This window comes from Panthera pardus, unplaced genomic scaffold, assembly GCF_024362965.1.
Source record: "Panthera pardus isolate Hobbes unplaced genomic scaffold, ASM2436296v1 HiC_scaffold_11, whole genome shotgun sequence".
Taxonomy (NCBI): Eukaryota; Metazoa; Chordata; class Mammalia; order Carnivora; family Felidae; genus Panthera; species Panthera pardus.
In genome coordinates this window covers 21,820,951-21,835,754 of record NW_026526666.1, presented here as the reverse complement: position 1 = coordinate 21,835,754, position 14,804 = coordinate 21,820,951, and the positions used below count along the sequence as shown (strand labels likewise).

General features: G+C 34.2%; 1 protein-coding gene across 3 annotated transcripts in view; it reads left to right on the top strand.

The window, feature by feature from the left end:
• Positions 1 to 14,804, top strand: part of AGL (amylo-alpha-1, 6-glucosidase, 4-alpha-glucanotransferase) — an 83,559-nt gene that overhangs the window by 31,720 nt on the left and 37,035 nt on the right. For all 3 annotated transcript variants that reach the window (XR_008418393.1, XM_019457604.2, XM_019457605.2), the window contains exons 8-21: positions 1,256 to 1,382; positions 1,727 to 1,829; positions 1,925 to 2,022; positions 2,910 to 3,049; positions 4,108 to 4,295; positions 5,885 to 6,008; positions 6,830 to 6,993; positions 7,566 to 7,667; positions 7,786 to 7,941; positions 8,037 to 8,187; positions 10,602 to 10,726; positions 10,816 to 10,928; positions 11,289 to 11,423; positions 14,427 to 14,557. Coding sequence is in view for 2 of the 3 variants with exons in the window: in XM_019457604.2 (XP_019313149.1) it covers positions 1,256 to 1,382; positions 1,727 to 1,829; positions 1,925 to 2,022; positions 2,910 to 3,049; positions 4,108 to 4,295; positions 5,885 to 6,008; positions 6,830 to 6,993; positions 7,566 to 7,667; positions 7,786 to 7,941; positions 8,037 to 8,187; positions 10,602 to 10,726; positions 10,816 to 10,928; positions 11,289 to 11,423; positions 14,427 to 14,557 (1,857 nt within the window). In the remaining variant the exon portion in view is untranslated. The remainder of the gene's footprint in view (positions 1 to 1,255; positions 1,383 to 1,726; positions 1,830 to 1,924; positions 2,023 to 2,909; positions 3,050 to 4,107; positions 4,296 to 5,884; positions 6,009 to 6,829; positions 6,994 to 7,565; positions 7,668 to 7,785; positions 7,942 to 8,036; positions 8,188 to 10,601; positions 10,727 to 10,815; positions 10,929 to 11,288; positions 11,424 to 14,426; positions 14,558 to 14,804) is intronic.

Here is a 14,804-nt window from a genome sequence, read left to right as displayed (position 1 = left end):
TTCCTGTCTTACATTTAGGTCTTTCATTCATTTTGAGTTTATTTTTGTGTATGGTGTAAGAAAGTGGTCCAGGTTCATTTATCTGCATGTTGCTGTCCAGTTTTCCCAGCACCACTTGCTGAAGAGACTGTCTTTATTCCATCGGATGGATATTCTTCCCTGCTTTGTCAAAGATTAGTTGGCCATATGTTTGTGGGTCCATTTCTGGGTTCTTTATTCTGTTCCATTGATCTGAGTGTCTGTTTTTGTGCCAGTACCATACTTGATGATACAGCTTTGTAATACAGCTTTAAGTCCAGAATTATAATACCTCCTGTGTTGGTTTCCTTTTTCAAGATTGCTTTGGCTATTTGGGGTCTTTTCTGATTCCATACAAATTTTACGATTGTTTGTTCTAGCTTTGTGAAGAATGCTGGTATTATTTTGATAGGTATTGCTCATATGGTTACTCTTGCAGATGAACCTCAGACACTGGATTTTAAGAATTTATATGTATTTTATCTTATTTTGTGCTTTTATAAGCCACTTCAAGTTCTCTTTAGAATAAGCCAGATATTAGTTAGTAGTTATAAAATCAAGCCCAGTGGGGGCAATCCTGCACAACATCTAATTTACTAAGAACAAGTTCCAGAAAAGGCATGAAAATTCCTCCCACAGAGCATTTATTTACTTTTTAATTTTTTATTTTTATGTAAGGAATATGCTTGTTGGTGAAAAGGAAAAAAGTATAGAAACAACCCTGTGTGCTTCTTTCAGAGAATGTAAAGAAACACTTTTGAATAGAAAGCAGTCTTTGAAGAAAAAGACCTCCTGATATTAGTGTATTTGCTAACACCTAAAAAGAAAACTTGTGCCACCAGCATCCTTAATGCCCTAAAATATGTATAGTAGAATAAGTGAATGCTGACTGAAGCAGAAAAGTGGGGAAGTGTTTGAACTGATAGGAATCCCTGTGTTTTTCTTCTATAATGTTCTTGTCTCTCCCTCCCTCCCTTCCCCCCCCCCCCCCCGCTCTCTCTCCCGCCCCACCCTCTCTGTGTATATATATATGTGTGAGTGTGTGTGTGAGTGTGTGTGTGAATGTGTGTGTGTTAGGTGGTGTTCAGGAAGATGGGGGTAGGAAGGCTGCTTGTGAAATAAACATTTTATTTTCTATGAAAAAATTGTAAATTAAAAATTTGGAATCAGTAATGATTACAATCTCCTTGTGGATATTTGCATTTAAGATATCATCTTTTCTTGCTCTTGCTTTCAGAAAATAGGAAAATAACAACCAAACCTGATCCAAAGAAACACCTTAAGATTATTCAAGATCCTGAATACAGAAGGCTTGGCTGTACTGTAGACATGAACATTGCACTAGCAACTTTCATACCACATGAGTATGTTATGTATTTTTCCTACAAAATAAAGGATGATATTAGTTACAAACCTTCACGGCTAGTATTACTATTATGCTATTTCTTAGAATCCTGAATAGAAAATTAGATAAATGATTTTGCCATAATTCTACTCCTTCAAATGCATGATGCTTTCCTCTATTTTCTGTATGCTGGTCCGTGTTCCTATATGTGTATATAAAATTTTTTACAATTGGAAAGCTTCTTCAGCTATAATTAAGATCCTGATGAATATATTTAAATATATTCATTCACCCTTGTGAGAAAATGTTTAAATGTAGAATTTTAAAACCATTCAATATTGTGTATTGCTGTCTCTGCTCTAGCAATGGGCCAGCCGCAATTAATGAATGCTGTAACTGGTTCCGTAAGAGAATTGAGGAATTAAATTCAGAGAAGCACCAACTTGTGAACTATCATCAGGAACAGGTTTCACCTACTTTTGAACTACTGATTTTCTTTGAGTCTTAATAATGTGTGTTGTTGTTGGTTTTACTGACATAACCTCATTTAATGTGTTCTAGGCAGTTAATTGCCTCTTGGGAAATGTGTTTTATGAACGACTGGCTGGCCATGGTCCTAAACTAGGACCTGTCACTAGAAAACATCCTTTAGTTACCAGGTATTCCATTTTTGTTTTCTTCTCATTAAAGGCTAAAAATTGAAAATTGTATTTTACTTCTCAGTTTAATCTGAATGCTTCCTTTAATGTGTAACTCCAGTACATTTTTTATTTGAAATAGAAGTTTTGATTTGGTAGCTAGGCTTAATATTAATTAATTTTGTTAGTCCAATGTTTAGAGAAACTATCATCACTATGAACCAATTTATAATCATTTACAATAATGTTTCTGGAGGACTGTGTACTTACTATAATAAACTCAATGTCAATCAAATTGAACCAGCATTTAGCTCCTTATCTTGTAGGTCATGTGCAGCACAGATTAGGCAACTGAAGTGTAGTAATAGCTTTTACAAAGTAACATCAATACCTCAGTGATTTTCTTAGTAATTTTATGAGATTTTTTAAGTTATTATTTAAGATGTTAACCAGAGAATGCTATAATGCTAACTGCATTTCTCAAATCTAGTAGATTTACTCGGAAAATCTTCTGGGGGCACCTGGGTGGCTCTGTTGGTTAAGTGTTCTACTTTAGCCTAGGTCATGATCTCACTGTTCCCAAATTCAAGCCCCGTGTCAGGCTCTGTGCTGACAGCTCAGAGCCCAGAGCCTGTTTCAGATTCTGTGTCTCCTTCTCTCTCTGTGCCCCTCCCCCACTCACTTTCTATCTCTCTCCCAAAAATAAATAAACATTTTTGAAAATTTTTTAATAAAAAAAAGGAAATCTTCTGAAGAGTTTTGACCTGTAATGAAGTTTATTTTCTATAGTGTCGAACTAATCTTATTTTATTTGTTAAGGAGGAAGTACTGTATTTTGATAGTACTAATTTAAATTGTTTCCAAAGAGTTTCTCTCTGTGGATTTAATATTTAATTGTATCTCTATAGATATTTTACTTTCCCATTTGAAGAAATGACCCTCTCCGCAGAAGAATCTATGATTCATCACCCAAATAAAGCTTGTTTTCTGATGGCACATAATGGGTGGGTTATGGGAGATGATCCCCTTCGAAACTTTGCTGAACCAGGTACATCATTTTTGTTAACTTCTCTGTGGATAGGGAAAGAAAACTTTATGGCAAGCTCAAAATATAAACTATTTCGTTGACTTTTTTTCCCCACTAGGCTAATGGTTCTTAAAGCATTTCATCACAGAGGTGCCAGAAGTGCATGCAGTTTGAGAGAGAAGAGAAGGGATTGACGAAAAAGATGGGATTCATCTTTTCCTTTCCCCCTTCTTTCCCCTCCTTCTCCTCATATGCTCAACTAGAATGGCTTTTACCTATTTTATATGATGGTTCTGCATAAAGTTTTATTTGGTCAAAAATTTAATCTATTGCATTTTTAAAAGACATTTGAAACTATTGCTATTATAATTATATTACCTTAAGAGATATTTCATTCAGTAGCCAGAGAGGTATTAAGGTATTTGAATAGCAGTTACACTAAATTCAGCTTTCAGGTTCCCTCTCTCTCCTAGCATTTTATTTTTCTACAGCTGTTTCTTTGCCAGGAAGAATTTTGCTGGGGACCCATCAATATATTTGTTTTTTAACATTTCAGAAGTCTGTCTTAATGACATTAAATTTAATTCAAAAATATCATTTTTTAAAAAAGAATGTACTTTGGGTTTAAGTATCTCTGCGTTCTCCTTTCTAGTTATTCTAAGTGAGAAAAGGCCTTCTGCCCTAGGCTGTGGATGTAATGTAACTTATTGCCAACAATGAGTAACAAGGTGGAAAGGCAGGTTTAAATGTTTTTGGTAAAACTCTTATCTTCAAAGGGCCTGTGATACTACTGCTACAGTTTTCCTTTCAGAAGCAACTTGAATTTTTGACATTAAGCACACATTTTTAGAAGAGACTGTAACATAGAATTTTGGTGAAATAGATGTAAGATATAAAATAATGTTAACTTTTTAAAACTTTATAAATTTAGATGCCGATACCATTTTAGACATAATTTTAACCAATATATGGTTTGTGGTAGAAATACTCGGTGTGATTTAAAAACAGCAGTATTTCCTTGAAGTAATTGTTTTCATTCTATTTCCTGACCCACTGAAAGCAAGCTCCTTTCTTAACAGGTTCAAATGTTTATCTAAGGAGAGAACTTATTTGCTGGGGAGACAGCGTCAAATTACGCTATGGGAATAAACCAGACGACTGTCCTTTTCTCTGGGCACACATGAAAAAATACACTGAAATAACTGCGACTTATTTCCAGGGAGTGCGTCTTGATAACTGCCACTCAACACCCCTTCACGTAGCTGAGGTACAGAAAAACAATTCATCTGCATTAAAAAAAAGAAATGTAGTGTTCTTTTCTCGCTTTCCTTAAATAAAACATGCAAATACATGTTTCCTTTTGCTAGTTAGACACTGGCATTGATTTGGTGGGAGTATTTAGCACTTTGGCATAATTTCACAATTGTAACAGAATCTTTTGATGCAGTTGTTATGGAATACTGGGCTATAAAATGTTTGATAGGTTAATATTTTTATTTTAATTTAGGGAAGTAGATCATATTGTCTCTGATAATATATACATAACCATACTGTCATGCATATTGTTAACATATTATTACTATTTTATTATTAACTTTTAAATAATATTAATATTTTAGTGGTATATAAATTTCAATTTGTCTTATCCTTGTTATTCTTAGGTTGCTTTTAATATATTAATAGATACTGTGAAGTCACCTGTTACATATTATGTTATTAAGTACTAACATTACAGCATATTGAAGCTAGTTTTAGCCTCTTTCATTCAATTTGTAATTAATTATTTATAAAAGTGTAAGTGTAAACATAAAGGTTGTTTATCCCTCTTCGGGCTTTTTTATAGAAACTGAAACAGTGCCAAAATTTATAGCATTATCTTCTACCTAATACAGCTTTGAAAACACTTAAAATTTTCATCCCATTTATAAGACTTTTGATAGCTTCCCAGTGACAACTTACTATTCTTTCCGAATGTGTGCATATCTGGAAAATATCGATTATTCTAAAGCCGTATTAGAATGAATATGTTTCAAGTCCTATGATGAAAAATTGACTTGATTTGGAAGACTTTAGTGAACATTAGTTTAGATGGTAGCACATTTTTTAGCTCCAAAAAGTAGCAGAGGTCTTTTTCTTATTGTACTTTTAGCAACAGCCGTATATACATATTTCTAAGGTTGTTATTATGACAAATCAGAAAATTAAAACTCAGTTTCCTTAATTTTGAGTTACAAAATCCTCTAGGATTTTACTTGTTAGCTGATAGAATTTCAATTATTTTGTTAACCTTTTTACAAATGTTATATGAAAAAAATTGGAATTGATTTAATTTCTGATTAAGATTTTACTACCATCTGTAGGAAAAGCTAGCTTTAGTATGGTTCGTCAGACCTAATCTTTGCAATAGCTAAATGATTCACCATGAGGGAATTTCCTAATAATGGCTTAGTCAGCTGCCTGAAAATTAATAGTCTGCTTAGAGTATTAAAAACAAATGCACATAAAACAGGAGTAAAGCCTAGCAGAATCACAGCAGTATGGTTTACGTTTTTTAATGTGACACTAACATTTTTCTTCTTCCTTTTTTTGCCCCCCTTGTGTTTCTATATCTTTGCAAAATCTAATCTTCCTTTCTGTTTTCTATTTATAAATTCTCTTGTTTCCTCTGTGTATTGGTCCGTTTTATGTTTTCTTACATGTGTACAATTAAATTTATTTGGAAATTCCTTTTGGATTTCCATTTTGTCTTGCTCCATGATATTTTCCTATGTCAAATCCATGCCTAGTTCTGCCTCCTTTCCTTCCCCACTACTCGCTTTTCTCTTTGTGTTACATTTGTGACTGTGCTTTTTGCAGTACATGTTGGATGCTGCTAGGAAATTGCAACCCAATTTGTATGTAGTAGCTGAACTGTTCACGGGAAGCGAAGACCTGGACAATGTCTTTGTTACTAGGCTGGGCATTAGCTCCCTAATAAGAGGTAGGCTTGTTGACATGTATTTCCCATCTGAAACTTTAGTTTTTGTTCAAGTAGATTAAAGGCATTTAATAGCTTTACATACAATGTTTAGTAACTTCCAACATAGTTGATGTTCTTTTAAATACTCTATACAAAATTTTCTGTAACTCAGTCTGTTTTTATTAGGAAAAATTTCCACTTTGGGGAAAAATATCTCATTTAAAATTTTTTTCAATGTTTATTTATTTATTTATTTATTTTGAGAGAGGGAGACAGAGTGCAAGCAGGGGAGGGGCAGAGAGAGAGGGAGACACAGAATCTGAAGCAGGCTCCAGGCTCAGAGTGTCAGCACAGAGCCTAACGCGGAGCTCAAACTGGTGACCCATGAGATCATGAGTTGAACCCAAGTCAGAGGCTTAACCAACTGAGCCACCCAGGCACCCCCAAAATATCTCATTTTTAAATTGAAAGACCAGTAGGATGAATTGATGACTCATGAACAAAAGTATTTTTTTGTTTTTGAAAATGTACAAATCTGTTTTTCATCTCCTACTTGGATAGATGATATAATCTTAGGTTTTTTCCCATAGATTTTATATAACCAACATCCTAATAAACAACATGTGTTCCCTTTTACCTACATAAGCCTTTTCTTCGGCTAAGTTATAGAGAAGACTTTTTTGTCACCTAAAGTAATAGACATTTGTTTAAATGTTTAAAGTAGTTTTATTTTTTATAATATTTATGTGGCCTTTGTTTGGAAAGTTAGTTATGGTAAGAAACCTAACCTCTTCTGGACAATAATAATGAAGATTGTTAAAATATTTTGTAATGCTTTGCAGAGGCAATGAGTGCATATAATAGCCATGAAGAAGGGAGGTTAGTTTATAGATATGGAGGAGAACCCGTTGGATCCTTTGTTCAGCCTTGTCTGAGGCCTTTAATGCCGGCTATTGCACATGCCCTGTTTATGGATATTACCCATGATAATGAGTGTCCTATTGTGGTAAGCATCTAATCTCTTTCTTGTGTTTACTTATTTTGCTAAATTCATGTAGAATTTAAGAAATGTAATGGATCAACATAGGAGAAAAAAAAGAGAGAGAGACACTAACCATAAAAGAGACTCAAGTATAGAGAACAAACTGAGGGTTGCTGGAGAGGAGGTAGGTGGGGGCATGGGCTAAATGAAATGGGTGATGGGTATTATAGAGGGCACTTGTGATGAGCACTGGGTGTTGTATGTAAGTGATGAATCACTCAGTTCTACACCTGAAACTAATGTTACACACTGGATGTTAACTAACTGGAATTTAAATAAAAACTTGAAAAAGGAAAAATCAATAAATAAATGTTTTGATATTTAGTTCTCTGATACTTAGTGGCAATAATATCTACATACTTCAGAATCATGTCTTAGATTTATAAGTGATTGTGGTACATAGTTTTTTAATGTTTTATTTGTTTTAAAGCATATGAATGTCTTATAGTGTGTAACTATGTATCCTTTACTTCACTTTGCATTTAAAAGAAAATAAACTTGGTTGTTTTTTTGTTTGTTTGTTTATTGTTCTCTAGCATAGGTCAGAATATGATGCTCTCCCGAGTACCACGATTGTTTCTATGGCATGTTGTGCTAGTGGAAGTACTAAAGGCTATGATGAATTAGTGCCTCATCAGGTGTGTTTGTGTGTTGTTTTTTTTTTAAATCCACAATGGCCAACAACCTTGAGCACTTTTACCAAAAGTTCTCATTATAATTAAAATGTATACATGGCTAAGTTTTAACTTTGTTCAGATTTCAGTGGTTTCTGAAGAACGGTTTTATACTAAGTGGAATCCTGGAGCATCGCCATCAAATACAGGTGAAGTTAATTTACAAAGTGGAATTATTGCAGCCAGATGTGCTATCAATAAACTTCATCAAGAGCTTGGGGCCAAGGGTTTCATTCAGGCAAGAAACAATTTTTGTTAAGTTTCTTAAGGTTTAATTTCAGAGTAAGTCTTTCCAGTTTGAGTGCTAATGTGTTTTCTCTTTCTGTTTCTCAGGTGTATGTGGATCAGGTTGATGAAGACATAGTAGCAGTAACAAGACATTCACCCAGTATTCATCAGTCTGTTGTGTCTGTGTCTAGAACTGCTTTCAGGAATCCTAAGACCTCATTTTACAGCAAGGAAGTACCTCAAATGTGCATCCCTGGTAATGCAATATATCCCCGGTATATTGTGATTATATTACTTTGTTATATTAAATTGTAATTATATAGCATATATTATAACACATTGCAAGTATAGCTGTAGTTGAGAAAAAGAATTTGAAATTTTGGGTAAGTTGGGGCACCTGGCTGGCTCAGGGTTATGAGTTCAAGCCCCATGTTGGGTATAGAACTTACTTTAAAAAAAGAATGGAAGAAAGGAATTAATTTGGGGGAACTTACATTTTTACTACATGGAACAAAACCTGGTCAGAAATATTCTCAAATATTAACATTTTTTGAGTTGTGAAATAGCTTTATTTTTATCTTAATACATTCCCATATTTCCTAATTTTTATAAAACCTACATGTATTTCTTTTATACCCAAGAAATATATGTGTACATTCATGTGTCTGTATATATACATACGTGTGTGTGTATTTGTGTATGTGCATGTACATACCTACACACTTATATAAACCAAAGTAAAAAAGAGTTTAATATTTAAGGCTCTTCATAACCCATCCTCAACTGCCTTCCTAGCCCTCTGTTACTCCACTATTTTAACCAGATAGATATTTTCATTGGTCCTCAAGTAGTCTTACTAACATCTATATATGTGTATTTTTCACATCTTTCAAGAACTAAAGTTCCACCTCCCTTGAAAAACCTTTTCTAAGTACTCAGTAATTTCTCTCTTTTGTGAACATACAGCAATTATAGTCTTCCCATATCTCTTCTTTGACAATTATAAAATGCATCCCTGAGATATATCCTTATTATTGCTAGATTTTTTTCTAGATGTGTGTATTTTATCTCCTCACTTACTGTTATATATCATATATTCTAGCAAAACATTCTCCTGTGAGCATTAACAGCTATCCCAGTCTGTCAATTATAAGAATAGATGAAGATTCCTATAAAAATAATCATATTCTATGTCGGTTGCTAGTTGTTAAATATGCATAACTCCAATTTTTAAAAATTATCAACTTGAACAGTTTTAGAATTAAATGTTCATTAGCTATTTTTAACTGTTTACAAGTGTATATTCAATAATCTTGTCTAATTGTTGCTAATGTACATATATAGTTTTACATGGCTGGAATCAGTGTGGACAGTATTACCTCAGATTTTGTTTTGGTCACCAATCATTACTAAAACATCCCCATTTGGTCCACGAAATTGTGATTTTCATGATGTTCAATATTTCATATTTTATTATGTTAGTATTCTTTTTTTAATATTCTTTATATGTTTAGCGGTGTCTTATTTAAGTTTTAAATATACATTAGGAATAATTTTTTCAGAATAATTTTTTCTTTTAAATAAGCTCTTAGTGGGGCGCCTGGGTGGCTCAGTCGGTTAAGCATCTGACTTCAGCTCAGGTCATGATCTCATGGTCCATGGGTTCGAGCCCCACGTCGGGCTCTGTGCTGACAGCTCAGAGCCTGGAGCCTGCTTCAGATTCTGTGTCTCCCTCTCTCTCTGACCCTCCCCTGTTCATGCTCTGTCTCTCTCTGTCTCAAAAATAAATAAAACATTAACAAAAAATTTAAACAAGCTCTTAGTATATATTTCGAGAAGTAGAATTTCTGGATCCAAAGGGTGCTGTTACATATTGTCAGATTAATGGCTTAAAGCTTAAATTATTTAAAAAATAAAATTCAAGTTTTATGTATCCTTTGACTCAGCACTTCTGTCCTAGGTATATCTCTGAACAACTCTCAGATATTCCGTTAGAAGACAGGGATGAGAATATATTTGGTATATTCATACAGTGGAATGCTATTTGGCATTTGAAATAAATGAGCTGCAGCTAATGTAGCAATGTGAACAAATCTAAAATATACAGTGTTGTTTAATAGAAAGCAAGTTGCAGAACTATGTATATAATCTGAATCCATTTTAATAAAGCTTGGAAATTGGAAAATAACCTGTTGTGTCGGGAAACAGACATATGTAGTAAAAGTGCACAGGATCAGTGAACGCCAAACTGTAGATAGTAGTTACCTCTGAAGGAGAAGGAAAGGTACACATTTGTAATGTTTTCTTAAGCTAGGAAGTAGGACCTGGGTTTTTTTAATTTTTCCCTACTTTTTGTATTTCTGAAATTTTCTAATTCTTAATACAAGTCTTCTAAGTGATTTATTTTCTCTCTGCTCAAAATTAGGAAGGTTATATGTTGTTCCTGAGAGCTAAGCCATTATTACTTGAATAAGATCTCTTTTCAAATAAATCTTTGTTAATTTATGTTTTAAAAACAAAAGCATTGTGTGAAAAATGCATCTTGGGTACAATCATCTACCCTCAGACTGATATTTCATATTCAACTTTAAGTTATTTTAAAACCCTTTAGCAATTCCTAATTTCAGGTGGTTTAATATGAAATTTCATTAACATTTCATGTATTCCTAGGCAAAATTGAAGAAGTAGTTCTTGAAGCCAGAACTATTGAGAGAAATGCAAAACCTTATCGGAAGGATGAGAATTTCATCAATGGAATGCCAAATATCACAGTAGAAATTAGAGAACATATTCAGGTATTTGGGACTCTAATCTTACTGCTGTATTTAACATTTTAAGGACATTAGAATTATTTGTTAAATGGTCTTATACAATTTTTTTCAAGCTTAGTGAAAGTAAAATTGTTAAACAAGCTGGAGTTGCCACAAAAGGACCCAACGAATATATTCAAGAAATAGAATTTGAAAACTTGTCTCCGGGAAGTGTTATTATATTCAGGTATGTTGGAATTCAAACTGTTGACTTTGTTTGTTTTTGGGTTTTTTTTTTTTAATGTCTATTTATTTTTTAGAGAGAGAGACAGAGTGCAAGCAGGGGAGGGGCAGAGAGAAAGGGAGACACAAAATCCAAAGTAGGCTCCAGGCTCAGAGCTGTCAGCACAGAGCCCAACGTGGGGCTCAAACTCGTCAACCAAGAGATCATGACCTGAGCCAAAGTCAGACCTTAACCAACTGAGCCACCCAGGCTCAGTTTTTTGTAAAATAGATTATATATTTGTTTGTAAAATAGATTATATATTGAGTTAATTTGGAATAAATCATTCCTAAAAAGTAACCATTTTTTAATTAACATTTTCAGAGTTAGTCTTGATCCACATGCACAAGTCGCTGTTGGAATTCTTCGAAATCATCTGACACAGTTCAGTCCTCACTTTAAATCTGGAAGCCTTGCTGTTGACAACTCAGATCCTATATTAAAAATTCCTTTCGCTTTGTAAGTAGTTTATGGAGATTTGCCATTTTAATAACTGATCAGTTACCACAAGTCTGATTGAAGCAATTTTTTATAAGAGTCCTGTATATCCTTGCTACTCACACAGTGGTCCAAAGGCCAGTAGTATCGGCATCATCTGTTATTAACATTTTGTCCTATTGCTTTATCATTTGTGTGTGTGCTTGCTTGTGCACTCTCTCACACTCATGCACTCTCTATATGTAGCAATAGGTAGATACATGCAAACAGATACATACATCTCTATACACACACACACACATGCACATGTACACAATTTTTCTGAACTATTTGAGGCTAAGTTACATTCATCATATTCCTTACCACATCATTTTTTAAATGAGACTGTATTGGGGAGGTGGGCGGGGGAGGGGTGGGCTAAATGGGTGATGGGTATTAAGGAGGGCATTTGTTGTGATGAGCACTGGGTATTATAGGTAAGTGATGAATCACTAAATTCTACTCCTGCTAGAGTTAACATACACTATATTGCTAACTGGCTTGAATTTTTTTTTAAATTTTTCTTTAGTGTTTATTTATTTTTGAGACAAAGACAAGAGCTCAAACAGAGGAGGTTCAGAGAGAGGGAGACACAGAATCTGAGGCAGGCTCCAGGCTCCCAGCTGTCAGCACAGAGCCCGATGCAGGGCTCAAACTCACGGAGTGTGACCTGAGCCAAAGTCAGATGCTCAACAGACTGAGCAACCCAGGCGCCCCTTACTGGCTAGAATTTAAATAAAAATTTGAAACACACAAAAAGGGGGAGCATATTATTCTATTATTTGGCTAGCCCCAAATTTATTTACTCAGCCTCCAGTTTTTGGACATCTAAACTACATCCAATAATTCCCTGTTATGTATGGTTTTTTTACATTCATATTTGCCTGAATTCTTAGTCATTCCCTTACTATCTATTCCCTTACTAGGTGGTACCACATAATACCAAAAAATTTGGGTTTTGAAATTTAGAGTTGGCTTTCACTCCAGCTTCACTATTCCTAAAATAATCTTAGACAACATATTAAGATTTTCTTCATCTCAATTTTTCCACCTGAAGAACTGGGCTGATAATAGCACCTACCTCTTAAATTTAGTAAGGGTTAAATAGGATACTGCATAGAAAGCACTTAACACTTGATGGCATATAATAAATGCTCAATATATGTTTGCGGTCATAAATACTAGGATAAATTTCCAGACACAGAATTTCTTCATAAGGCTATCTCCACATATCTGAGGCTTTTAAAACTGCCAAATCTCCTCCAGAAAGATTTTATTCTTTCAGCTCTATGTAAGGGTATACATTACTTGACATTGTTACCAATTCTGAGTATATATTGTTACAATGTAATGTTAAGAGCATAGAATATCGAACCAACCTGAATTGATTTCAGACTCTCATAGCTGTAAGAAGTAAGACCTTGGGCAAGCAACCTAATAGATATCAATATAGTGCCTCTTTTAAACAGTTATGATTATTTATGTAAAACACTTAGAACAGTGATTATAAGATGATGGTAAGTGATTGATGAGTGTTAGCTATTACTAATCAAATTTGTAAACATAAACTACTTTAAAGTCACATCTTAATTTGTTTTAAATATTAGTTAAGCTAATTTTTTTTTTAAGTTTGTCTTTTTAGCAATCTCTCGGGATCCCAGTGTGGGTCCCGAACTCATGACCCTGAGATCAAGAGTTGCATGCTCCTCCAACTGAGCCAGCCAGGCACCCCCAAGCTAAATTTTTGTTGTTGTTCACTGGCTGTCCATGAAATATCATTTTATGTACCGGTCCATTTTTCTGTTGTGTTCAACTTTTTGTTTTTATAAGAGCTTTTATCATTAAGGATATTAGCTCCATTCAAACTATTGTTAGAAAAGTAGTTGCATTCTAAAAAAAATCTGTGATGAAGCAATTTGGTGTTTCTGCACAGTACTTATAAAATGAATATTCATCCTCAGACCTACTCAGGTTATTTTGGGGCAAGGCCAAGGGAATTCATATGCAAGTTCACTGGCTACGTGTTGAAAAATATTGCCCTAGAATGGAGTTGATACTGAGACTGCTGACTGATTTGGTCAAACTTGATTCACAGACTGCAGATGAAAGAGAAGTCAGTCCCAGCTGTGGGGACAGAGTCTAGGCAGAGACAGGGAATAAAGCGCAGCCAACAATAATTTTCTAAGCTGAGGCGGAACTAAAAGAGAAGGAAGGAAGTACATTCAAGAGGATATGTGTTCACATACAACTCAGGAGGATTTGTGTTCAGTTAGGTAAAATGAAATGACTAAACAGCTAGAATTGCAAGAAAGTAGAGTTTTCGGTTGTACTCAGGTGTAGTCAGTAATACAGTCTCACTGCTACCTGGACAAAGGGAAACCAAGGCCATGATAGACACTTCCTTCCAACTACTATCAAGAAGCATCTTTATCTAAGAAAATCCTGGTTTCCTGAATAACCCAACTAAAGGGTAATACAACCTGCGGAAAGGAGAAAAGGAAAAGGAGAGAAATGCTACCTGATTTCTAAGGTGGTTAACTGACTTTTGATTATCCCTTTACTAGTCTTTGAGAAGTATTTTGATTTCAAGATAATTAGCATAAAAAGCTATTGATGTCCCACATAGAATATAAAGAAACTAAGCCCAACTAGAAAGATTAAAAAAGTAAATTTGTGAGAAAAAGGTGGTAGCAACCAAAAAATTTTCTAGCATACTCTAAGTAGTAAAATTTGGCAAATCATTTTTTTTTTTTTTTTTTTTGCTTGGAAGAAGTGTTACTTCTAACTGAATTTTTAGCATGTTTTATCTTTAAACTACTATTCATAATGAATATTGTTTATAATGTATATCATAATGCCAAATTCCTAAAACATATATTGCTAAGACACTTTATGGTTATGATTCAGATTTTCCTCTTTGGTTTTATTGACAGCAAGTGAAATTTTACTGTATTTAACCAGTTCTCTTTATTTTCAACTTCTTAGTATTGCTTCTAAATTAACTTTGGCTGAGCTGAATCAGGTACTTTACCGATGTGAAGCAGAAGAACAAGAAGATGGTGGAGGCTGTTACGACATCCCAAACTGGTCATCTCTTAAATATGCAGGTCTTCAAGGTAAGCAAATGCAAGGATAGTTAAATCTTTGGAGGGTTTTTTTAGGGTCATATGATGTCTTCTTTATGGAAATAGGAGTCCAGGCTCAGAATTTGACTGCTTAGGTTCAAATTGTGGCTCTGCCAGCTGGATCTCCAGCCAGTAACTTCCCTTTTCTCTGCTCCAATTTCTGCCTCTATAAAATGTGAAAAATATTGTCTGATTCATAGGGCTTTCTTGAAGACTAAATGAGAAGATTTATTTGGGC